The sequence below is a fragment of the Prunus dulcis genome, chromosome 2, assembly GCF_902201215.1.
Source record: "Prunus dulcis chromosome 2, ALMONDv2, whole genome shotgun sequence".
Taxonomy (NCBI): Eukaryota; Viridiplantae; Streptophyta; class Magnoliopsida; order Rosales; family Rosaceae; genus Prunus; species Prunus dulcis.
In genome coordinates, this window is record NC_047651.1 from 7,369,835 (window position 1) to 7,396,802 (window position 26,968).

At 36.3% G+C, this 26,968-nt stretch overlaps 1 protein-coding gene and 1 long non-coding RNA gene across 6 annotated transcripts; one reads left to right on the top strand and one right to left on the bottom strand.

Annotated features, from left to right (window-relative positions):
• The first annotated feature begins 18,958 nt into the window (after positions 1-18,958).
• On the top strand, positions 18,959-21,342 carry LOC117620265. 5 transcript variants are annotated; one of them, XR_004584711.1, is made up of 4 exons: positions 18,959-19,234; positions 19,369-20,235; positions 20,358-20,458; positions 20,555-21,342. It is a non-coding gene; the product is annotated as an uncharacterized LOC117620265 (long non-coding RNA). The 5 variants fall into 5 exon arrangements; XR_004584710.1 differs by having other exon boundaries at positions 19,926-20,235; XR_004584712.1 differs by lacking the exons at positions 18,959-19,234; positions 19,369-20,235 and having other exon boundaries at positions 20,342-20,458; positions 20,555-20,895; positions 21,035-21,342.
• On the bottom strand, positions 19,873-21,786 carry LOC117620264 (inactive protein RESTRICTED TEV MOVEMENT 2). The gene is made up of 2 exons (XM_034350414.1): positions 21,628-21,786; positions 19,873-21,148 (listed from the first exon to the last, which is right to left on the bottom strand). The coding sequence occupies exons 1-2, from the start codon at positions 21,764-21,766 to the stop codon at positions 20,055-20,057; spliced, it is 1,233 nt and encodes a 410-aa protein (XP_034206305.1). The 5' UTR covers positions 21,767-21,786; the 3' UTR covers positions 19,873-20,054.
• Between the last annotated feature and the right edge of the window lie 5,182 nt (positions 21,787-26,968).

Consider the following 26,968-nt stretch of genomic DNA (forward strand, 5'->3'; position numbering starts at 1 on the left):
TTTACGTATGTTGACAGTTGGTTGTAAATATATATTCTTGTTTTGGCTGGTGAAATTTTTTTGGTTTTGAGCCATTTACAAGGGAAACTTTGCCAGTTTTTCGGTAGAAGTCAACCTTGTTATTTTATCGTGCTTTGCATAGAAGGGCAAACAGGTCATTTGTGCCCGACATTCACCAGGTGTCGGACACGCACAGGGTCCGGCTCAGATTCCAAAGCAGAATTTGGATCGGGTCCTGTCAATAAAATGTGACTTTTTTTACTGGAGAGTGGGTACTAGACCAATCAGGTCCAAGATACACTAATAAAAGCTGCCTTATTATGGAATCTCATCAAAATTGTATGAAGAATCATCGATTTAAATTATCTGCTTTACTGCTATAATGAATTAGTCTATTTGTTTTAATTGGTGTTGTCCCATAATGATTTTACTTTCCCCATAATTTTGTATACATGGAATTCAATGGGAGGGGAATACAACAGCTTGAAAAATGTGCAAGAACCCAAGAACAAATTGATGAAGTTCATATTGAATTGGTAGAATTTGTGAGTAATCACATGTGGCTCCATTATTTCAAGTTCTAGATTAATGCTATAGATGTGGTAAGAAGTATGTATGTGGTAGGAATAGAGATTGGCTAACTATGTAATAACTATTGCATCTTCAGGTTTCATACAATGTTTGAGTGTATATATATTCATTAATAAAGCATTATGGTTGGTATTATAATTAAAATCATTGTATAGAATTATAGGAAACAAAAAAACTCAAATGTAATAGCCTGGGAAATTATTAGACGACGGATTGGCAATACAACCGTCATCTCCATAGTTAATCAACAACAATTTTTAGGCATAAATTCACATGCCAACAACATGGGAACTAAATAGATGACGGTTTTTACAATAAAACCATTGCCTTTATAGAAAAACAACGACGGTTTTTATGGGATGAAGAAGTGTACTTTCATCACAAACAAGTTACTTTTTCTAGGTTAAGTAGTTAGTGCAGATGATATCCACGTGGATGAAGATAAGGTGCGAGCCATTCGGGAGTGGCCTACCCTGAAAACAGCTAGTGATGTGAGGAATTTCTATGGCCATGCAACCTTTTACAGGCGCTTTGTTCTCCACTTCAATACCTTGACCACACCAATTACTAAGTGCCTGAAGCGTGGAAAATTTAATTGGGGTGAAGAGGAAGACCAAAGCTTTGCCGTTATTAAAGAAAAGTTTAGCACAACACCGGTTCTAGACCTTCCCAACTTTAAGAAGATATCCGAGGTCGAATGTGATGCAAGTGGAGTGGGTGTAGGAGCTATTTTGTCTCAAGAGAATAGACCGGTTGCATTTGTCTCAGAAAAAACTGAGTGAAACACGCCAAAAATGGAGAACTTATGACCAGGAGTTCTATGCAGTGGTTCGAGCCTTGAAATAGTGGGAACATTATCTAGTGCAGTGGGAGTTTGTGCTTTACACTAACCACATGGCCTTGAAATTTATCAACATCTAGAAGAGTGTGAACAAGATGCATGTCAGGTGAACTACTTTTCTGTAAAAAATTTCATTTGTTATTAAACATAAATCTAGAGTTCTTAACCGTGTAGTAGATGCAATAAGTCGCCAAGCAAATTTGCTTGTTACTTTGGCTCAAGAAGTTGTGGGTTTCGAATTTCTAAAGCAACTGTATGAGACTGTTGAGGATTTTCAAGAAATTTGGGCTAAGCTTGTGCGTAATGAGCCGATGACAGATTATCATGTTAATGATGTGTATTTATTTAAGGGCAACTGATTGTGCATTCATACTTCTTTTTTAAGAGAGAAACTTATTCAGAGTTGCATGGGGATGAACTGAGAGGCCATTTGGCCCATGATAAAACCATTGCCAGTATGGAGGAGCATTATTTTTTGCCACACTTGAAGCAAGATGTTAGCACCTTTGTGTGTAAGTGTTAAAGTTATCAGGTATCTAAAGGGTAGTCCCAAAATACTGTTCTTTATATGCCTCTCCTTGATCCTGATGATATTTGGCAAGACTTGTCTATGGATTTTATTATGGGACTCCCTTGTACACAACGAGGAGTCGATTCTCTTCTTGTTGGGGTTGATAGGTTTTCCAAGATGGGGCATTTTATTGCTTGCAAGAAGACTGCGAACTCACCAACATAGCCAAACTGTTTTTCAAGGAGGTTGTGCAGTTGCATGGTGTTCCTAAATCTATTACATCAGACCGTGACACTAAATTCTTTAGCCACTTTTTGATAACCTTGTGAAAGATGTTTGGTACGGGCTTGAATCACAATAGCACCGCTCATCCACAGACAGATGGTCAAACTGAGGTTACCAACAAAACCCTTGGAAACATGGTTATGAGCATTTGCAGAGATAGGGCGAAGCAATGGAATGTTGCACTGCCACAGGTAGGGTTCGCTTACAACAGTGTTGTTCATTCTTCCATAGGAAAATCACCCTTTGCGTTTGTTTACACTTCGGTGCCTAGGCATGTGGTTGACTTAGTCAAGCTTCCAAGAGCCAAGAAGACTAGTGTAGCTGCTGAAAATATGGTTGAACAAGTTTAGACTGTGAGGGAAAAAGTGAAGGACAAGCTAGAGATGACCAATGCCAAATTTAAGGCCGTCGCTGACAAGCACTGCCGTGTGAAGTTGTTTCAGGAAAGCAACTCTATGATGGTTTACTTGAGGAGAGAACATTTCCCAGTTGGTACCTACAGCAAACTGAATCCTCTTAAGTATGGCCCTGTAAAGTTCTTAACAAAATAAACGACAATGCATATGTCATGGACTTTCCTTCTTCCATGGGTATATCTAGCATTTTCAATGTTGCGGATCTACATGAGTGCCATGATCATGAGTCAATTTATCCTGATGTCCACTCGGGTCAAGTTCTTCAAAAGTGGACGAGACTGATGTAGAATAGATGGCGGAAGCAATTGAAGGAGTTGGAGTGACGCATGCGCAAAGACAAATCGAGTAAATTGCAGATTTGGGCCCCAAGCTCAGAATTGGGCCATGACCCTTCGCTTTGAAGAGAACAGCATCACGAGTAAAAGCCATTGCTATGCTTTGACGTATGGGCTTTTTTGGGCATCCGAGATTGTTTACTAGCCCGGAATTCAGTTTTAAAGTTTTCGCAGTTTTTGGAAAATTTGTTATTTTCCTATTTTAATTTTTTTGTTATTCCTAGGGTTTCTAGGAGTATTTAAACATACTTTATCCGTTGTTAGGATTATGTTTTTTTAATTGATCAAATTAACCTTGAGGTTCTCTCATATCTTCCTAGTGAATTCCAAAGTTACATGCTATAGGCTAAGGTTTTAGTTGATCAATTGTCACGCTGCGTCAGAAAAGATCGAGATAATATAAGAGAGTTTAGACGATGAAGAGAAAAGAGACTGTTGACCAAAAAAAAAAAGAAAAAAAAGAGGAGAAGGTAAAGTGTTTGAGAAGGAGACTAAAATTTTTGGCGGAAGAGTGAGGGAGTTTGTAAGAACCCAAAACAAAATATCAAAAAGAAAGAAAATATCTAAAAAGGTAAGGAAAATATCTTTTAGCGAAATGACCAAATTGCCCTCGCATATTTTAATGGGGAAAATTTGACTTTTTAATCGGGAAAGAATTTGGGAATTCCGCCTACGCCATTGCGTAGAGCGCGGCGAAAGGAGTTCGTAGACACGGAGTAGACCCGAATCGGAGCCGTAACGAAGAAGTTATGGTCTAAAAATCACGAGGGGCAAAATGGTAATTTGATCAAAAAGTCAGATATTTATATCACTCTCTCTCCTCTCCCCCGTCAGCCCTCTCTCTCTCTCCTCCCGCAGCCAAACCGCCCGCGACCTCCACCCATTCAACTCGTCGCCACGGCCACCATACTTGGAACCGATCTCCGCCGTGGGTACCGTTGGAACCGTGACTCGACCGCCGTTCTTTTCCGACCAACACCAGCCTCGGGGGTGCCGGAATCTGGCCGGAAAACCATGATTTCCGACGATGGTTCGTCCGAATGCCACCCGAACTTCCAGCTCAGATTTCTCCTCCGTTTCTCCACCAAATCGATCGAGTAAGGTATGGTTTTTGACCTATTTTTCGTGCTCTAGCTGATGGGTATATGGGCTTCGATCGATTTTAGCGTTAAGGGGTTCGATTTACGACTTGAAGTTTGGCCGAAACTTCGGCCGCTCGAAACTACCATTTCCGGTCACTTTTTGGGGGTGGTCCAAGAACAAAAGTGACTCCAAATGGGGTGTTTTACCTAGGGTAGGAGTTTGGAGTCTTGGTTCCGAGATTTTTCGGCCACCCGGTATCGCTTTGGACACCCAAAGCTGCCCGCGCGTGCTGGAGAGCGTGGGCGAGGGTACTGATATAATTCTGTGCAGATTTGTGACCCTCGTGTCGTCACGAGCGTGTGGGATTTTGCGGATCTCGATTCGGAGTCCGTTTGAGCCCCGAACGGATTTTCCATATCGCGCGATCCGTGAGTGCTGTGTCGTTAAATAGTCGGATCGAGCTGAATTTTGGATATGTCGGTCTACGTGATTTCAGGATCACGTAGGATTCGACGGATTGCGAATCGGAGTCCCGGATACTCCGAAATCGCGAACCCTGGGGCTAGGGTTTGAGTTTTAAGCGATAACGCGATTTTGGCCAATCCGACCGTCCGATTCGGACCAAATTCGCAGAACATGGTTCCCGTTGTGTGAGAAACCTTCAGGGAAATCCAGATTGGCCATCGGAGATTGTGGACCCAACGGGTCCCGGGTCGGCCGATCTGACAGTTATCGCTTAGCTGAGTATCGGACCTCCCAAAACTGGTCCAACTGTCCGAAAAGGCTAATGTGGGCATAGGAGTATTTTTGTAAATTGAAAAGCACGTATTTCTAGGAGCCGGGGGCAGGGTGTTTAGTTGAAATTCGTTTTATTTCAGCAGTTTATTAATTTAATCTTTCGGGGTAATCAGGCACCAGGAGCCCGACAGGATTTTAAAAGGAGACCTCCGAGGGATCGAAGTAGCTCGGACCATCTGTGAGTGGACCTTCTTTCATAAATCAGATTTCATGAATGAATTGATGTGCTTTTATATGAATTGATGTGCTTTTATATAAAATAGATTTTATAAATGATTTTATCTACATGAGTTTTATAAATGAGTTTATTTGAGTAAGTTTCTTCATTCAGTCTTTGAGTAAGTTTTAATACGATTTTGAATATGAGCAGTACAGTAATAATTCTATAAGTCGGTGCTGCTTATTTACCAGTTACAGAAACAGAGTTTGAGTTTTGAATCAGTTAAGACCGCAGCACGACTTGAGTTTTACAGTTATTATTCAGATATTTCTTTTTAAAAGGACATTATTTTAAAACCACCTCGTACCCGTTTTTCTTTATGGTGATTACCCAGAGTCGGACCGATGTCTACGGACATCCAGTCTGATTATAGTTCAGTCAGTGCACTTGACTTTGCCTCACGAGTTTCGGGGACGCTCGGACCGTGAGTGCCAGGATTTGCGGCTCGGCAGACTTGGTGTCCCGAGACCTGCCAGGATTGCGGCTCGGCTGACTTTATGTCCCCGAGACCTGCCAGGATTGCGGATCAGGCTGACTACGGTCCCCTGCATCCTGCCAGAGCGACTCGAGTTGACTTGGTGTCATCGAGGAATCTGCCGGCGGGACAGGCTGATCATAGTCCCCTGATTTCGCCAGTTTGCGGCTCGGGTAAGTCTGTGTGACGCCCGAGACCTGCCAGGGAATTGACGGAAATGACAGGGGTACATACTGGTGGTATTTTCAAAGGATTCTGAGTTTCTTTATTAAATGTTGATTTTCAGTTATTATAAATCAGTTTTTCTGATTTTTCGGACATAGATCCCTTTATATTTATTCATTTATGAAAGGTCTGAGTACAGAGTTTTTATACGCGTTTGATTTCAGTACTTTTATGAAAGCTTTGAATTCAGTGGTTTTTGTATGAAACTTTCGAGCTTGAATATGACTGATATAGAATGCCTTGAATTGACTATGCGTGATGTAGAAAGTAAGTATTCAGTTTTATTTAGTTAAATTTCTTTTTTTTACAATGGGGGATATTATGTTTATGAGAATTGCTTTGAAGAACATTATTTTTGGTCCACTCACATTTTTCAAACTGTTTTTCGCCCCCAGGCCATAGAGGTACGCGGGATCCACCACCGGGCCAGTCATAGCTTCCGCACCACCAAGTAAGGTAGCGTTGTAGAAAATCCTTTAAACCCTGAGAACTTGAGAATATGCTCTGAGATCCAGTTGAAAATTTGGTGTTTAGAATCGAATTGATTACTAGAAACATTCTGGCAGTTGGGTGAAAATATTTGAGATTGTTGACAGATGAAAATTTTTTGGGATTGATCAAAATACAGAGGAGACTCTGCCGAATTTTCGGCAGAAGTCTAAGGAAATTTAAAGAGAAATTGAAGTAAGAAGGGTAAAAAGGTCATTTGTGCCCGACATTCGCCTGGTGTCGGACACGCACAGGACTTGACTCGAATTCCAAAGTGGAAATTGGGTCGGGTCCTGTCAGAGTTTCTCTAGCAAAAAAATTGGGCTAGTTTTTAAACAAATTTTTTTACTGTAGTAAACCGATATAGTTTTAAGAACATGTGCTGCGGTTGTTGAATTCTATTTACAACAACATGCAAGAGTGCGTTATTAAAAGATTGTTGAAATTCCATTTCAACAACGCGTACTAATTGCATCTTGTTAAAAGCGGTATAACACAACATGCACTATCCGCACGTTATGGAAAGTATAATTCCATAACGCGTAACTGCACACATTGTTAATAATGTATTGTTGTAGGGTATTTTTCTTGTAGTGGGCCTAATGGATTAAAAGTTCCTACTGATAAGGCCGTTAGTTAGGATCCACTTTATATATAATTTTAAAAGTTTATATAATAAACACATAATAATATGAATTGATTTTTTTTTCTTTTTGGTTATTATGTTATTATTACCATGTAGATGGTGGGTACACAAATGGTGAGAAATTTATTGCACCATATAAAAGAACAATGTGTCATCTATCAGAATGGAGAGAAGGAAATACACTCACAAATCATCAAGAATATTGTAATATGAAGCATGCAAAAGCAAGAAATATAATATAACATTATTTTGGGTTGCTAAAAGCTAGGTGGATCATACTAAGGAGTCCATCTTTTTATCCAATAACGATGCAATATTGTCAAATAATTACGGCTTGTTGTCTTTTACATAATCTCATTAAAGGGAGGGATCCACTAGAGCATGAAATCAACGAAATTGAAGAGACAGAAAATGTGAAAGAATGTGATATGGTGGGCACTGTTAGAGCATTTGATGAATGGCCTTGCAAATGTATAATGAGTGGCAAGAAAATGAGAATAACTAGCAAACTCTTGTTATATATGTTTGAAAACTAAGGACGTTTAGTTTTTTATGTGATTGTAATTTGTATTTGAGACATAATAATTCAGACTTATTGATGTATTTGCTTTGATATAAAACACTTTGAAATTTGGATATTGTTTGTGGTATTTTTTTAAATTTATCTATTAATCAATTTGTTACATGGTTTAATTTTTTTTTTTCAGCTTTTTCCAGATTTGATTGTAGTACAATATTAAGTACTTTATTTGCATATTTCTTTTTTTCTTTTTATTTTATTTTATTTATGGTTATGTGATGTACTAGAGAAGAGTCTTGCTTTGAAACAAAGTTATGTTTTGTTTGCATATTCCAGTTATTAATTGTGGTATTATTTTATTTTTTCTGATTATTCTTATGAATGGAAAATGAAGGTAACAATCAAAACTTAGAACAGGGGAAGAAGGGAACTAGGCGGTCATGGTCCAAGTTTGCGGAAGATACATTTTCGATCGTGCAAGCCAACACTGTGGGACTAGTAGTTTCAAATATGGCACTATGGTCCAAATATAGAAGGCTTTGAATATTCTTAAATCCTGATTCAGAGCTAAAGGCAAGTCCTCATATTGAATCAAAATTGAAGAAGTGGAAAAAGCAATATCTCATAGTCTATGACATGATAAACATGAGTGGATTTGCTTGGAATGATATAAAAATATGTGTTGAGGTTGACAGTAATGATGCATGGGAGACTTATTTGCAAGTACACGATTACTTATTTTTGTTATTTTTCTTACATAAAGATGTCAAGTGGGTTTGATGAGTGCAAATTATTTCCACTTGTTTAAGATAGTTTTATATTCGTGCAGAGTATTGTATGAGGGTAGATTTTAAATTTTATTTTGTTATTTTTGTTACATGTCGAAAATAAGCTAAGTGGTGTCTTGTTTTATCATAGCACCACAAGGAAGCAGCTGAATAGAGGAGCAACACATTTCTTTGGTTTAATAGACTTTTTAATATCTTTGGAAAGGACTGTGCTAATGGAAAAGGAGTTGAAGTCCCCGTTGACATGATGAAAAAGCAAAGCAATAATGAAGTTAATACTAGTGATAATGGTGTCGAGGAAGATGGATCTCCTATGTCTTTAAACAAAGAAGGCAGTCAATCCATGAACAATCAAAGTAAGAGGAAAAGAGATGCAGGCTCAAGTGATGAAGAGAAGATTGTGACGGTATTGGAGAAACTATTTGAAGCATCCAGAAAAAGGATACAAATGGTAATTGAGGCTATAATAAAAGGTAATAAAAATTGATTTGATATTGCCAAAGAACTCAAGAAAATGGGATTTTCTGCTTTAGATCAAATTGCAGCACTAAAACTCATTTTGAAGAAGCCACAAAATATATCTATGTTCATGTCTTTGGATGATAATATCAAGAAAGTGCTTGTTGAGCAGTTGCTTATTGACAATGCTTGAGGACATGGCCTAACTAAATTTGATGCATCTCACTTTTTGGAAACACCACAAATGATGCTTGATGAGATTGGCTTTATTTTGGAAACACCACAAATGCTATAGCATTAAAGCCAAATGGTTCATTGTTGTGAGGCTTATTAGTTTCATTTTCGAATTGTGGATGTTTATTTATGTGTATTAATAGTGTAATTATATGCAGTGACCTGAATTTCTAATTTCCAACTCATGTAGATGACTTTTGCACATATGAAGAATTTCTAACTTTTGAATATATGAAGAAATTCTGACTTTGACATCTACATGTAAATTCTGAGTTTTGTATATATCAAACCTGATTCTTGCAGCACGAGTTGATGTAGGTGGTTGTTATTGATATATTAATCGAATTCTTTGTTTTTGCATACAAAAAGAGACACAATTATGGTGGAATTTATAATTTTAACAACAAACAAAAAATCTTTGGTTTGGGGGAAAAGAAATGTATATGTTAATTTGGTAATTATAATAACAAAAAAAATTTACATTTAATTATCTAAAAATTATTATATTTAAATACTGAAATAATTATTTTTTAGTTCGACAGACCACCAAACATAGGTCTTCACTATTTTTACAACTCAACTTCTTAGTCAAACACAACATCAAACGCAAGTCAGTACTTAATCAAGCTTAGGTCAATCCGAGCTAATCCAAAATAGTCCCAAGATTTAGTCCAGTCCATGACAGTCCGCCGTATCAAACAACCATTACAGGACTTCCACAAGTGATGGTTGACACCTAATAGTATGTCATGGATTCCCAAGCTAATCAGAAAAGGTGAAGAATCTATTCAGGTTTAATTGTCGTGCTATTGAGTCATTCTCTATTACAGTGCTCCTAATTCATATTATGAGAAAATGAATACTTTTGTCAAAACCTTAATATGAATTCCCCACTTATATGAATCCATTGATTACGTTTAGAAACTTCTTTTCTAGTCATATCTAATACTTTGCAACGATTTCTCAATCATATCTTTCAATCATTCTCTCTCATCCCTTGTTGTACATTCACTTGCCTCTATGAGCTTGTCGAAAATCCTGAAAATCACCCTCAAAATCATACCTCTCAATATGGCCGTATAGTGATATCAAAGACAAACGACTTGTACACAAAACAACTATGATGTCTTAGGTTTGAGGACTAGTTTGCACTATTGCAAATTGTGAGTTCTAGTTTGACATGGGAATAAGACTTCCATCCAAGAACTTGTGGTTTTGATCATGTTCAGTGTACTTGTGACTATAACCACCTATACACTTATCTTAGTGTCTCTACACGTAATGACTTGAGACTAGTCATTCTCCCAATCGAGTAGATATAGCGCACACCAATCCTTGCGGATGATCAATGCTAAATTGATAATCATATGACCGGGAGCGTTTAGGAAATGATGTGGAAGTATGACAAGTCTCCTTATATCCAATCTCATTGGAGAGCTATCATATTATTTCATATTCTTATCACTTGTTGTTTTATTGTTATGATGATAAACCAAATATCATGGTTGAAAACAATGATATTGCCCATTATTGATGGTGAAATATCCAGAAATAAACATCACATATTTGGCTTCAGGACATATTTCAAACAATCTTATTGTCATATCTGATCGAAATCTTAGCACAAAAAATGGGATGAAATATTTTTTCCTTGGGCAGCACATGGTATTCGCCTTTATCACTTGAAGTGCAATACTAAAGCCTCATTTAAGTTGAAGTGAGATTTGATATTGGGGTTTTTTCAAACCTCATGCTTGTTCTCATCATAGGTCACTCGTAGTGCTTATAACTTTGCAATTCTACTGTCAGCCTTGAGTCTTTGCTTCATTTTCTTATAATAGGCTTTATTCAACTTGTTATTTGCATGGCCCATAATATCTCCATGTATATCACACTTGTGCTTCCACCAAGTGCTTTCCTTGGAGTAGAAGTCCAGCTCCTCTTTTATTGCATCAATGTTTTCACATGGATCATCGGAGTCTACCTCACTTCCTGATGAACTATTATTATTTCTGTGGCAAGAACTCATAAGCAAGCCTCAATATATAAAATTATATTATGTTTGACAGTCAATGTACTTCAATTAGAACACACCACAATTGGATTTGCTTGACAGAAGAAGTGAAATTTCATTAGACATAGCATTATAGAGGATATGTAAGAGTAAAGTAAACGTCAAAATGCTACAGACCCATCATTTGTAGCTTGTTAAGGAGTATTATTCAATCAGCTCAGTTTCCAAGGTTTCAAAAATTGAGCATTGGTCATCCCATTTACAATTTCAAGTGCATTTGTGGAATAAAATCCCTGATTAACCAGCACATGTGGCAACGTAGTAGTCAATGAGACAAGTCACTTGTTAAGGTTTAGCATGTTATTCAAGTTAATGTTCTGATTGTAGACTATTATTTCGCGATCTAAAAGATCAAGTACATCAATGACCCAATGTTTGTGATTCAAACATAGGGGACATAAACATGTCGAACAACAGCCTATGGAATAGCATATCGCTCTAAGCAGCTCTCCATGGTTATAAGCCTCAACTTGTTTGAGATTTTTATTGGTCGTGTTTGACTTAGGGGGAATGTTATAACTATCAACACGCATAATGTCCAAAACTATTCATTATAATAGAACAACATAGCATATTTCCATATGACTTCAATTGTAAAAACCCTAAGCAACATACCTAGAAGGATACGTCAATCGTTGTCCACATTTTTCTAAAAGCAATGGAGTTTTCATCTTGCCTTTTTTGAAATAAGTATAGACCCATGTCAATGTGCTGCAAAAAGGGATAGAACCATTACATAATGTGTACAACATAATATTATAAAAATCATATGGTTCCAAAAATAAACAACTCATGTTTAAGCTACAATGGTTTTCGTAGCAAAACCTCAAAGTTCAATGAACTATCCAGCTTGATAAACTTGTAGAAGAAATCTTGTCCAACGTCAATTTTATCAAGATTAACCTTATGACTGAAACAATTAGAGATAAAGTTGGTCAAGTTATGCATAAATAACTAAAGTTAAAAATATTGTTAAGAAATTGAACAATCACATATTATACTTCTCCGTTACTTTATTATGTCTTATGCATAATCAAAGTACCATGATATTTTGATGTCATCAATCAATCCGAATATGTTTGAAAATACAACATATTGGATCCTTTGACATCCATCAGTCCATGTTACCTATTAACAATATATTAGATCCTCATATGGGCATACATAATTTTGTATATCTTTTCCAATCCAAGAGTTTGTAGGAACTCCCTACGGCTGCCAAATGTTATAACTAGCTATGCTTTGACTATAACACAAACACTCTTTCTTGTGCTCAAACCCATACGGAAGTAAATAACTTAAGCAATAAGCACCATAAAGTCAAAAATTGCTATAATCAAATTGTAACCCCCCAAAATCAAACCCTACTTTGTTCCAGTCAAATATGTGGATCAAGTTGTTTGTCTTGTGCTTAGGCCAAGCCTTGTTCAAATCCACAAATTTATAATTCAGTTCATGATAGGTTTCCTTGGTGACTTCATCCACATCCTCTTCTGAATCAAATGAGATGAAACTGAACCCTCTGGACTGGAGGTTTTCCTTGATATTTTATAACCCTATGAGATTGTGCCCAACTTCTCCAATTATCTCTTGAATTCTTCTTGTGTCAGATTATGTGGTAAACCCCCCACAAAATTTTCTTGGTCTATGCTTCAGCTTCAACATGTTCATCCTCTTGGTTTTGGGGGTCTTTCCCTTTGGTAAAGCAGATTTCACATCTACCTCATAATTATAATTTGGAATACCCTACCCAAATTAAAATAAGTCAAACCAAGAATTTTAAATGAACACAAAAATTAATGTAAGTTTAAGAAAACTAGTTGATTACTTTTAAAAAAATAATTATAATAAAACTCTTCAATAGCAGCAACCAACAAAGATGCATAAGACCTTCCATTCAATGCATCCCTTATTACGAGTCAAAATTAATGAAAATTTTGTAATAAATTTGATGTAAATTTTTTTTTTTTGTAGTGTTAATGACTCAAAAAAAATTCAAAACAACACCTATGGTGTATAAATTAAATTCCGCCCCCCCTCCCCCAAATAAAAAAAATGCAAATTGAAATCGACCTTCGTACCGAATATGTAGTGTTGTACTTCCAATGCTTTCTTAATCACGAATTGGTCAGTGAAGGTAACAAAGCCAAAACCCTCTTATGTTATGAGTAATCACACAATCCTTTTACTTCTCCATATTTGTTTTAGTGTTCTTTCATGTTGGTTTCATTTATCATTTTTGGTAGTCTACACTACAACACAAAAACCCTTCTATGACGTATGATTTGCATCTTGGAAGGCATTTAATGACTTGGATCAGGCGTCGTGACCTGCGTCATCGAAAGAGGGGGTCATGGAAACTTTTTCAAAACACGACGTCTATTTCGTGTCATGGAATGAGGTTTCAATGACGCGGATACCATGTCATGGTAACTTTTTCAAAACATGACGTCTGTTTTGCGTCATGGAATGCAATATCAATGACGCGGATAGCGTGTCGTGGAAACTTTTTCAAAACATGACATCTTTTCCATATCATGAATGAGGTTTCAATGACGCAGATGGCGTGTCGTGGAAACCTTTTCAAAATATGACATCTTTTCCATATCATGAATGAGGTTTCAATGACGCAGATGGCGTGTCGTGGAAACTTTTTCAAAATATGACATCTTTTCCGCATCATGGAATGAGGTTTCAATGATGCGGACTTGGCGTCCTTGAACTTAATGATGTTGATGAGACGCCATTGAAATATTTTTCATGACACGGTTTAGACATTGTTGAAATTCTTTATTTTGTTTTTAATAAGAATTCTTAATATATATATCCCATCATTTTAATTATGCAAAAAGAAATTAATATATAAAAGCAAAAATGAAGACACAAAGACAAAGTACTCTAAATTATATTTCTATTATTCAAAATGATTCTAGTACATTAAAATTGTCTTTAACTAATCCCACAAAGTTAATCCTATGAAGTTTGAGAAGATTTGATACTTGCACTGTCCAAAACAAAGCAAAACCATCTCTAATGACCTGTTACGAACTACTTGAAAATAAAATCATCAATTGGACATTAGCTATGATCATGCAGAGATATTCTAAAGAATGAAAATGAAAAAAATGAGGAACTCACAAGAATTTAGTTGAATGAACAGCTTGAAACACATGAAGCTTCTTCATCAATCAAAATATCAATGCTATCATTAGCCAAGATCATCAATAATAGAGAGAGAGAGAGAGAGAGAGAGAGATGACTAACAAATCAAACCTCAAAGCCCATCTCTGAAACAATATCAAACAAATTCATTCAACATTTTAAGAATTTTTATAGTTAAATGCCACGCTTAACTTACCTTCCTTAACACGAAGTCCATACTTTCTCATAAACCAAATAGAGTTTATGTGCACAAGGGATGTCTTCCTCCAGAATGTAACTAGCTGGGTACCACAAATTAAAGAATCTACAAGTCACCATTTGTCTGAAAAAAAAAAAAAAAACTTCTCTCTATAACCAAACAGAGCATAATCATTTATTACATAACTATTTCAATACATAACTAGGCATTCTTTATGGTATAATTTCCTAACACCACATGCACTGCATTAGCCAAACAATAATGATATGCAAGCTACAATAAAGACAGTCATGGACATACATTTTACAATTACAAGAGAGAAACTAACCATTTCGATGAACTAGTTCCATGAGTATGGTTTTATCCCAAGCTGCACTGCTTTTTCCTTCTCTGCCTCTGTTAATGAAGTGAAGCAAACCATAATTGCAAAATACAAGCAAGATCAGTACAAGGACTTCTAACAGCTATTGGGAACATAGATTATAGTCTTTCTTACCTTTTAGAGTAGTTGAAGAGATCTACAATCAGAACCATCTAGTGCTTGTGAAACTGATCATGTGGAATATATGATTTGATAAAAAATCTTGACATTAACGAACCGCTTCAAATAAAAAACTAAAAGGACACATCTCATAGTTTCAACAATGAAAAGTTACCGAAATCAGAATTCCAAGCTTCCTTAAGAGTCATGAGAGCACACACAAGGACCTATACTTATATAAGAAGTTAGCAATATTATATGTGTGAAAACAATTGACTAGAAGTTCAGACATAAATTATGATGATTGAAGCACCTCTTCCTACTATCAAATTAAAAAGACCTATGCAAATCTGTAAAACCATATTACTGTCAAATTAAAAAGACCTACTATGTTGTGACCCACAAAACTCATATAATCAATATAACCCAGAAAATCCAAATACATTTAACCCCAAACACCAAAAGAAAATAAAACTCACATAAAAAATAAAGTATTCTTGCCAAAACATGGAGCAGTCAGTGGTAATGGGTTGGTGGCGTTGATCCTTAGCTGCAAAGGAAAAGGAATTTTTTTTTAAAAAAAGGAAAAAAAAAATTCAGATTCATAATTAAAACTGAGAGATGGATTCGACCAACAAAAAACAAAGAGAAGGAAACAGAGATGGGGAGAGAAAGAGGGAGCAAAATAACTTACAGACACAGCACCTACCTACAACTCTCTAAGGTCAGACTTTTCGTCGAAGGAGAGAGAGAGAGAGAGAGAGAGAGAGAGAGAGAGAGTATTAGGGTTTGGGTCTGGAGGAGGAAGGGAGTGTTGTTTGGATTTGGGGCTGAGAGACAAGCGTGAAATTTTTGTTAGGGTCAGAGAGCGAGAGGGTTCCAGAGGGAATAAAGCGCGAAATTAGAATTTTTGTGCAAAAAAAGGCGCAATAGAAAAACATCTATGGCGCACATTATGCGTCGTCGTATAAGTATTTCATGACGTGTTGAAGACGTCGTTAAATTTTTTTTATCGGATTAATGTGTTGGACCAATATAGCAAAAGATGACACACAAAGGAGGTGTGTGGCTACACTAGGGTTTGGGGGCATTTTTGTCACTCTTGTGATATTTTTTATCCTATAAGTTTGTGGCTATGGAATCCTATAATCCTAGAGTTTTCAAGTTGGTGAAATTGGAAGAGAGAAAACATCAAGCTCTCTCTCCCTAACCCCTTCAATCTATCACATCAAGTGAGGGTGCTAGCACAATTGTTCACTTCTTATCTACTCACTCTCTCATCTCATTCAATCCTTGGTGAAGAGCTTTGGGGAGGTGCATATCTTTATACCTATTTGGATAGCTACAAGGCGAAGAATCAACATTAAATAGAGAGCCAACAACAAAGGGACCACTCCCCCTACTTGAACACTATTCTTGGTTTCAAGATTAACTCCAATTGTATGAACATCTTATCTTTCTCTCAAATAGGATTTAGAGAGTCTTTGGTGCGCACTTTCATAGACTTATAAAGATTACACCTGATTCAATCTATCACATCAAGTGAGGGTGCTAGCACAATCATGCTTATTCATTCCTCCTTCTTTAGAGAGTGAAGCTCCTCCTTCAAGAAGAGCTTGTTGGACAACGATTTGGCCACAAATATCTCTTCTAGTTTCGCTCCCATGTCTGCTTCGCGGTGTCTTCCATCGCATTACACAACACCTCGTCGGTTAGATGTTGTTCAATGGATCCTCTAGTAAGCTCGTCTAGGTCCTCCCAATCCTCATATGTCATGGTTGTCAGCTTCTTTTCCTTGCCTCCCAAGACTTTGCTTAGACCTTGTTGTTTAAGGACATGCTTCATCCTTCTTTGCCAAAGCATGAAGTTCTCCTTACCGGTGAACAGTTTTAGCTCAATCTTGGTACTTGATACACGTGGTGATTTAGTACTAGAACTTTCTTCATCCTTGTCGCATGCCATTGTTAACACACAACCAATCTTAAAGTTGTAAGCCACAACTGCGGCTCTGATATCACTTGTTGTGCAAAAACACTCCAAGACCTTGTCGTTGATGGACTACGCAACTATCACACACAACCCACGCAAAGATAAAGCTCACACGAAACCACAAAGTAAACATGCATACAAAGGACACGAGAATTTATAGAGGTTCAACAAGCCTACATCCTTTTGGTGATCCCCGAGAAAATCACTAGTGTGAAATAACCCCTTTGGTTATAATGAAGAACTCCTTTGATCTCTCACAAACCTTAGCTCTCTTTTCTCTCACCCTTGGCTTAAACCCAATTTGATGCCTTAGCTTTCTCACGTTACAATAACCTAGCACTAAATTGCATATTTATATGTCATACGGCTTTGGTACAATCATAGAAGGAACATGAAACATAATGGACACCAAAACGAGGAGAAAATATGTCCAGATTCGCTAGGGATATGGGCTGGATTAGCGTGTCCCGCTCAAGCACCTATGTCCGCTTGAGTCTGAGCTCTACTGCTCAAGCAGGCGCTCAAGCACCTGAGTCTAAGCGAGAAGTATCACTATGCTGCTCAAGCGGTAGAGCCCAGTCAAAACTATTGCAGCTCTTTTGACCGTATATTTCCATCACTCCTTCCACATCTTTAAGTGAGGCAACATCAACATTGTTCACTAAATGACGCCACTTGTGCAAAGGAAAGATGCAACTGTACTGGGCTTGGGCTGGGCTGGGTCGGGCTTTAAAGAGGAGAGAGAAAATATCGGCCTGGGCCGAATTTTTTTAAAAAAATTCAAAGCCCAAGCCTGACCCATGAGCTGGGCTTGAGAAAGCACATCGGGCCGGGCCGGGCCTAAACTGGCCCTACTTCAAAAAAAATCATAAACTTAATCATAAGGGCATTTTAGGCCAAATTTGAGATTAAACTCACTTAATTCTAATATTTTCACATCAAACCAAATTCATAAAATACCCAATAAAGTCACACAACTTATAAGATTTTCTACAAAAATAATAAAATCAATTATTATTTTTGAGGTTATTACATAATTAGATCATAATACGTTTTTAAGAAATAATTTTTAAAAATAATAAGTATCAAAAAAATATTTTTTTAAAAGATGGTATGAATAAATATGCAAATATTTGGTGATGTGTTCAAGAAAAGCATGATTATATTTGGTGGTAAGATTATGTTTCGTGATATGATTATATTTGGTGATGTGATATGTTGTTCATATATATATATATATATGACACAAATTAATGTGCTAATCATCCAATTATAAAATAGGAATGAGTAAAGAAAAGTAAATGAAATGAATAAATTATATACGTGATTTAAGTGATATAATCCTAAATCTAAACTCTTATTTATACATAATTATATATGTACGCGGGCTTAAAGGGCTGGGCTTTTGTGGGCGGGCTTTCTTGGGCTTAATCGGGCATGGCTTTCTTGGGCTTAATCGGGCCGGGCCTATGGGCCGGGCTTTAGACACCCAAACCCAAGTCTAGCCCGGCCCAAGGCTGGCCAAGCCATTTCAAAGCCCATAACGAGCTAAGCCGGGTTTTTTTGTCGATGGACCGGGCTGAACCCCATCGGCCCATGTGCCCACGGGCCAAATGATGAGGCCTACTTTCATACTTAAACAAAACAATTTTTTTCATTCACACATTAAAAATTAAAAATTAAAATATTAAATTTCGAATAAATTATTTTCAGTCAATGGATTTGAGAGGAAAGAGATGATGGTGGGAGTATGAAAAATATCCAAGGCAGAAGAGCAAGAAAATAGTAGGCATTCGATTGACTGAGGAACTTTTTTTTGCTACAGGACTCAGAAATGTTGGAAGAGTTGAGGTTGGGGTTTTAATTATTTAAGTTCTTTATTATTGGAATATGAATATTTGTACTCATTACAATTTAATTAATTGATTTTAAAAAAAAATTCTTTCAATTTTATCAGAATTTGGATGGAAATATCACATTGATTAACGGATACAAACATAAAAATTAAATTTGCCAAATTAATAATACAAGAACTAAAGAAAGTAAAACACAAGACCATTTTGATATTTAAGATATTTGAGCCTTACTAAAATGCATTTACCCTACCCACAAGTTTATAGTTGGTTTACAAGTAACCTTGTATTGTACAAGTCTACAAATACAGTTGAAACTGTAAGGGCATGTTTGGTAGGCCATCAACTACCACCAACCAGAGAGAAAGCGTTGTTCTTGTTGAGGGCGCTGAAGGGTTTTCGGTACTTCTTCTCCTCCTCCTCCTCTTCATGTTGCCTCTTCTGCTTTGCCAGTTCAAGCATCAAAACTCATCCATTTGCAAAGCTTCTCTCGAAATCACTGTAAACACGCAAGCCTTGGCTTTCTAAACTCATAAAGGTGATGAACGCATCGATAATGGGTAAGCCTCTCTTTCCCGCTCTTGATAGTTCACTTCGAATTGAAGAATTTGCTTTTTATTTTCCTTAAATGGGTTTTGGAATAAAATCAAATTAAAGTATGCAATTCATTAATTATAAATTGTATTTGGGGAAGACCCATTGCCAGGAGATTTCCCAGAAGTGGAGAGGAGTATTTGGAACATGGGGTTGTGAAATGCATTGCCATCCCCATAAGATGTTTTTTCAAAACTTTTTTTTCCATTAGAAATTAAGTGCTTTGGGCAATGTGGCTATGTGGTATTTCGAAAGTTGTGATTTTCTGTTTAGATTTCTTTTAGTTTTGTCCTGCTGTTTATTATGGGGTCCTTTTTGCTGAATAAATTGCTTATCAAAATTAGAAGGAAGGCTGTAAATTTGGTTGCACATTGGGGTATAGAAACACCATTGCCAGTTTATACAGCACTCACTTGTTCTTCTTCCACAATTTGTACTTTTGAAACTAATATAGAAGGAGTTGAATCCACAATTTGTAACAAAGTGGAATTGCTAGCTATTCCAGAAAAATTAAAGAATAGGTCAATTAGTTGGAATTTTTTTACGGTTTCGTTTTCAGTTAGGTCTCTGCGTTAATACCCTACATGAGCCTACTTTTAACTAATTGGTTCTTTAATTTCTCCTTTACACTTTTATTGAAGAACACATAAACTGCAGGCATTTCTTATTAATCGTCTTGCTAGCCAAGGATATAAACGAAACCCCATTTACATAGATTTCTCCCGGAGATAGGTAGGTTTGACATATCTGTAATCAAATGAGAAAAAGATATTGGCCGGGCTTAGTTCATGGTTTTCCAGAGGACCATAAGCTGTAGGAAGCAGAAGCCCCAAGTGCCAGAAGAACAAGAACTGCTGCTCCCATATTGATCAACATCTGCTTCTCTTCATCATTCACCCCCTCTCCTAGATTTCTCATGCCCTTCTTTGCAGCAGCCATCACATTTGCAGCAATGGAATCCTCCTCTGTACGCTTCTCTCGGTCAACAGCGCTCCCAGAACTCTTGCTCTTTCTCTTTGCCTTTTCTAAAATCTTTGGGACAGCCCCTGCTTCTTTGCTTCTCTCATTGGCCTCTCTTTCCTTCTGCAGACTGGTTTCAGCAACTCTCTCAGCATTCTTTGGTTCTGCAGGCTTCCCATTACCCCTTTGTGACTTAGGTTCACTTATGCCTCCTTCAGGACTAGTCAAAGGTATCACCCTCTTCTCATCCCTTTGTTTCTCATTCTGGATTGCTGAAATTGCTTTTGTAAGAGCCTCATCCTTATCCTTGTGTACTTTTGTCTCAGCAACGCTTTTCGGAAGGCCTAATGGATGACCACCATTCTTGTCATCCCTTTCTTTTTCATCTCTGGCACTAAAAGTAGAGTTTTGTGCCTTTGGCTCAGCAGCAGCTTCCTGGGGGCCTGCAGCTGGAGGAGCACTTCTCTTATCCCTTTGCTTTTCATCTTGAGCAGCAGAGGTAGCTGCTTGTGAAATGACTTCCTGACCCTTTTGTGCCTTTGGCTCAGAAGAGCTAATTTTCTGAGGGCCTGCAGTTGCTGTCAAACCAGGTTTTGACGGAATTAGGTCCTCTGGCAGTTTCTGTGGCTTTGGCTCAGCAGCAGAAGCAGTTGGAGTTTTTGAAGAGGTAGGTAGTGCTTGTTGGCTTGGTTTGGCTGCTTCTTTAGGGCCTACTTGAGTGATGCCTAGCTTTGGTATTGTAATGGTAAGAATTTGATTGTTGAATTTGCCATGAATTTTACTCACGTCGCAATTTTCTTGAATAGGGAAGGTTTGGTTGAAACGGCTCCATTTGTTATTCCCAAGAGGCCGTTGTCCATCAACCTTAATTACACCAGGGGAAGCCGCAAATGTTATCCTTACTTGCTCCTTCACAAAACCTGAAAACACAAACAAATTGAAAGTGACATATGACGTAACATGTATAGGAATTTTATGCTAGTAGCTTCGCAAAATTATAAGTTGCTCTTTAAAATACAAAATTCTCCTATAATCTTACATCTTGTGGGTGCATCTAAATTCTTCTTTATGAATGTATCTGAATCAATATGAATCAAACAAGTGTTCCAACTTAACAAAGTACACACAAAAGCATTGAAACATTTTTCGCTATTAACTTTTGGAAACATAACTTTTTGAACTTTTGCTAGTTTTGACAAAAACCTGTTCTTTTTTTTTTCTTTTTTTTTTTTTTTCACAAGGCAATATTCTAAACTACTTTAATGTATTGGGAGGGGGATCTAACTTGGTTTAGGGGGCGGGAACGTTACCTTTTCCAACTGACCTAACCCATATCTACCCATGAATATTGTGTATTCTAATTTACAAAATGAGTGGTAAAGTTGGGTAAAGTACAGACCAGGCAGATGAACATGTATAACGTGTGCTTCCTGCTCTTCCTTCAATTCAAAGTGGGGCTTGAAATCTTCATAAATTGAACGAGACGATAGTCTTGGACGGGTACTAGAGATTCCACCAAAACGTTGCCTCATTGCCATCTCTCTCTCTCTCTCTCTCTCTCTCTCTCTCTCTCTCTCTCTCTCGCTTGCCTTTTGTTGATTTGATTTTCTTGTATACCTTATGATTGCCTTTGAATTGTAGAAAAATGTTGGCCATGTGTCACATTTTATATATGCAACAATTTTTTAGACAAGTGTGTTGATTGTTTGTTTGGGTTTTCTTATTAATGAAACTATTCCTTTTTAGTTGCTTTGGTTTTGTGGTGTTTTACAATTTTAAGTGTCCCATGGTCATGTAGGAGGTATAACGTCTCATGCAAACAAATATAAAGTTGGGTTGGTTACCCACCAAATAGGGATTCTCTAGTTTATTCTGAAAAACTATGTTGTACATTTCACAACCAAAAAACTTTGAGTCATGTTTCTTCTATATTTTATCCTCATTTCTTTAATTGTTTGTTTTAATTAAAAACAATAAACCCTTTCTCTCTCCCTCATTCAACTGTTTGTCCTCCAATTATTTATCTCACTACTTTCTTCAGTAATAGCATCTTGTTTGCTTCAATGGAGGGTGAAGTTCATGCGCATGTTAACTTATGAGGGATGAACTTCACTTCAATAGGGCGAGTTACGGTGGCTCAAACCCAGACTTTTGGCCGGGTTTATTGAAAAATTCTTAGACGTGATGTCAATCTAAAATTCTTCAAATAAAAGAGTTTGTTGTTGAAGTGGTTAATTATCCACAAACATAAGGTTATGTGTTCGATTTTCCCATCTTCTAATATCGCTTCTACGAAAAGCAAAGACCAAAAATTACTTCATGTTGGAATGAACTTTTGGAGTTTACTGAGTTCAAGCCGACTTTGAGATTTACTTTGGGCTTCTTTTTTGTTTTGTTTTTTTTTTGTTTTTTTTTTTAACGGAAGATTTTACTTTGGGCTAGACAATGGATTTGAGGTTTCATGCCAGTTTTACACTACCCTCTAGGTTTTACTAATTATGATGGGCACTCCCGACTTTTAACATAAATTGCCTTTTTTTTAACTTTTGTCCAAGCAATAAAATGACATTCTTACCCTCATCATTTAGAGAAAATATATCTTAATAAGAGATTCTAGGATTCCTCCTTGGGAAAATACTTTTATGCATATGTCTTTTTGCTGATCTATGTATCATCACCACTTGCCAAAAACGAAAAGCGAAAGCCCTGGACAATAAGAAATCAAAAACTCTATTGATTTAAAATAAAGAAAAATTAGGTTTTAGACATAATTAACTTTATTAATTAGTTTGTAAGATATTGGATATTTTGGTTTTAGTTTTAATACTTAGGAAAAAATTACTATTTTGGATTAGCCCAAAGAGAGGCCCAGATTCGTTGGGCCAGGTAAAAAATAACAACTGATAAGACAATTCTACCCTTCTTCTTAAAAAGCCTGGTCCAGATTTGTTCAAGAGCTTACAGTTGAAATCGTGCTGCACTTAACACCGACACCAGAGATCTGATGGGGCTAGGTATGGGTGTTCCAGGACCCGTCAAAGTTGATTTTGAAATTTAGGGTTTACTTAGGTTTATGGCTTACCGAGATCATTGATTTTGATTTGATGGAGCGATAGGGCTGAGGACTTAGTCGATCAGTCTCTAATTCAATGCATTAATGCGTGGGCTGTTTGCTTCCATTCCAAGTACTTCATGGCAGCTTGCTCAAGGTGCGATGTCGATTGATAGAGGCACTGACAGTGCGTCTTCCATATATCGTTAAGGTTTTACTCCCTGCTCATTCAAGCATGTAGATGTTTTTCTTTTTAAAATATCTTTTTTTGTTTAAAACGGATACAAAATGAACAAAAATAAATTTTCATGGGCAAATAGCATAGTGTTTGATGAAAACTTGAACCATATATCTGACAAAAACTAAATTAGCACACATGAATGATAGAATGGGAGTGCTTTGAAGTAGCATATTTTTGTTGAATGATGTATCAGATACGAGGGAGTGGGGATGGTATCATTTGTAGCAAAATCTGATGGTCTAATAACCATCAATAACTAAACTATTCCACCATCTGATGTTCCAACAAAAAGAGAACATCAGATGATGTGGTTTCTCTAACTTTCAATGTAACATTACGTGAAAGACATTAGAACGTGAAAAATCATAAATGGGTTAGTGCATTATTCGGATTTTGTCGCACTGTTCTAGGCAATATCAGTCTCAACTTTTCAAGTTAGGATGAGAAGGGAGAGGAGTCTCAGAAGCTCTAAGTATTTTCTTTTGCATCTATACACCCAAGCAATGTTACAACTGCTCATGGAGTTAAATGTGTTTTGATATTAGTTTTAGTACTTTTAACGTGGTTTCCTTTTGGTTTCTATTCTATTTGTTTTGCCTCCTCTTTTATAAACTGCATCTGTTTGTTGGAGTGTTGGCAGAAACTGCAAGTTTCATAAAGGCAATGTAACAACTGCTCATGGAGTTAAATGTGTTTTGATATTAGTTTTAGTACTTTTAACGTGGTTTCCTTTTGGTTTCTATTCTATTTGTTTTGCCTCCTATGTTATAAACTGCATCTGTTTGTTGGAGTGTTGGCAGAAACTGCAGGTTTCATAAAGGCAATGTTACAACTGCTCATGGAGTTAAATGTGTTTTGATATTAGTTTTAGTACTTTTTGACGTGGTTTCCTTTTGGTTTCTATTCGATTTGTTTTGCCTCCTCTGTTATAAACTGCATCTGTTTGTTGGAGTGTTGGCAGAAACTGCATTGCAGTTTCTGGTTTCATAAATGCAATGTTACAACTGCTCATGGAGTTAAATGTGTTTTGATATTAGTTTTAGTACTTTTAACGTGGTTTCCTTTTGGTTTCTATTCTATTTGTTTTGCCTCCTCTGTTATAAACTGCATTTGTTTGTTGGAGTGTTGGCAGAAACTGCAGGTTTCATAAAGGCAATGTAACAACTGCTCATGAAGTTAAATGTGTTTTGATATTAGTTTTAGTACTTTTAACGTGGTTTCCTTTTGGTTTCTATTCGATTTGTTTTGACTCCTCTGTTATAAACTGCATCTGTTTGTTGGAGTGTTGGCAGAAACTGCATTGCAGTTTCTGGTTTCATAAAGGCAATGTTACAACTGCTCATGGAGTTAAATGTGTTTTTATCTAAGTTTTAGTACTTTGAACATGGTTTTCTTTTGGTTTCTATTCAAATTTAAGGGTATGTTATCACATAAAGTGCAATGTTGTTTCTGTTATTTCAGTTTTTGACTATAAACTGCAGTGCAGTTTCTTGTTTCATAATTTGATTTCATACTAATAATTCGATTTCATACTCATAATTCGATTGCAGCTGGAGTTGTGCTTCCACCAATTACAAAGAGGTCAGCCGGAAGACCACCAACAAAGAGGATCAAAGTTTTTGGTGAATTTAAAAGGCCATTGAAATGCAGTCGGTGCAGTGTTGCTGGGCACAATAGGAAGACTTGCAAGGCTATTATATGAACACTCCTTCTCATTTGATAATTTTTTATTTTAGATATGGTTTAGCGAATGTATAGTCAGTTTCTGCGTTGCACTTTTTGCAAAAACTGTATTGCAGTTTTAGTTGCTTGTAATTGGCTACACGGCTTCTAATTGGATATTGTGATTCTTTTTTGAAGTTAATGAAAATTATACAATTGTTTAATGAGTGGATATTCATTTTCGACTGCCATTCAATGCTTGTTTTCAGATTTTGAGCAGATTTTGTTGGGTTGTTGGATGTCCTTTTGGTAAAATTAGGTGGCTTTGGTTTTATATTAATTAAGCAAAATTAATTATCTTTCTTCCAAATTAGTTAAGTTTTTTATGGGTTAAAACTAAAGAGCCTGTATTTGACAGTTAAGCACAATGGCACATGTAGTAATTGTAGGGTTGTTGGATGTCCTTTTGGTAAAATTAGGTGGCTTTGGTTTTATATTAATTAAGCAAAATTAATTATCTTTCTTCCAAATTAGTTAAGTTTTTTATGGGTTAAAACTAAAGAGCCTGTATTTGACAGTTAAGCACAATGGCACATGTAATAATTGTAGGGTTGTTAGATGTCCTTTTGATAAAATTAGGTGGCTTTGGTTTTATATTAATTAAGCAAAATTAATTATCTTTCTTCCAAATTAGTTAAGTTTTTTATGGGTTAAAACTAAAGAGCCCTTAAAATAAAGCCCTTTGCTCACCTAAAAAATGAGTCAAATGCTAATTATAAAATTAAATCTTAAACAAAAGTTAGAAACCATCAATCTTAGTGTAATTAAATATTTTCACAAAATTTCAATTTTTAAATATTTTCACAAAATTTCAATTTGACCTTCTAAATATTATTATTTTTTCTTTATTCAGAGAGGCTTGTTTATTTTAACAAAAGTAACTTTTTCTATGATTTAGATCAAAACATTTTTTTTTAAAATGTAAGTAGTAATTTAATATGCTTTTAGAAATTGATGGATTAATTTTAGGCTTATAAAAAAATTCTTCACAAATGATTCAGATTATAAAAATGTTATTTTCAAATAAAAAATTGGGCAGAAAATAAAGTTTACTAGAAAATTTGTTGCTCTTGATATTACTTGATTATATCACGTGACTATATTTCACTATCAAACAATATTTTGTATAGAGTAGGTGGAGTATAATTAATGAAAGTAGATTCCCATGATGGTAGAAAATTTTCTTTAATGGCATGTTTACTAATCCATAAATCGGACTATGAGGAATTGAATTGAGGAGGAGTGATTGAGGAGAATTATATTCCGGTTTTCCATTGAAGTTGTTTACTAAACCATATGGATTGAGGAGAGTTAGATTCTAGATCCCTATTGAAGTTGTTTACTAAACCATATGGAATTAGGACATGAATGGTTCTAATTACTAAAATGTCCTCGTTGTTGGGTTAAAATAGATAGCAAATTTGGTATTTTCAAAATTGTGTGAAGATATAATGGGTAAAAAAAGATGAATTCCAAATGGGTTAGTTCTCCAAAAATTAGAATACCACCTCCCACCCTAGAATTAAATTCCTCCAAAATCAGGAATTGAATTCCTAATTTTGTGTGGGCCTCACTAACTTTTTAATTCCTTGATGTGAAGTAAACACATAAATCATTGATTCGAATTGCAATTCCTGATTAGTAAACACACTATAAGTATCAATAAGATTTAATTCTAGATAATGTGTATTTTTGGTAAAGTCATGAGTAGGCAGGGTGATAAAC

Coding starts and splice junctions, on each gene's coding strand:
- LOC117620264 (XM_034350414.1), bottom strand. CDS start 21,766: ATGGCAATGAGGCAACGTTTTGGTGGAATCTCTAGTACCCGTCCAAGA. Junction 21,149..21,627: donor TATACATGTTCATCTGCCTG/GTCTGTACTTTA, acceptor TTGTGTTTTCAG/GTTTTGTGAAGGAGCAAGTA.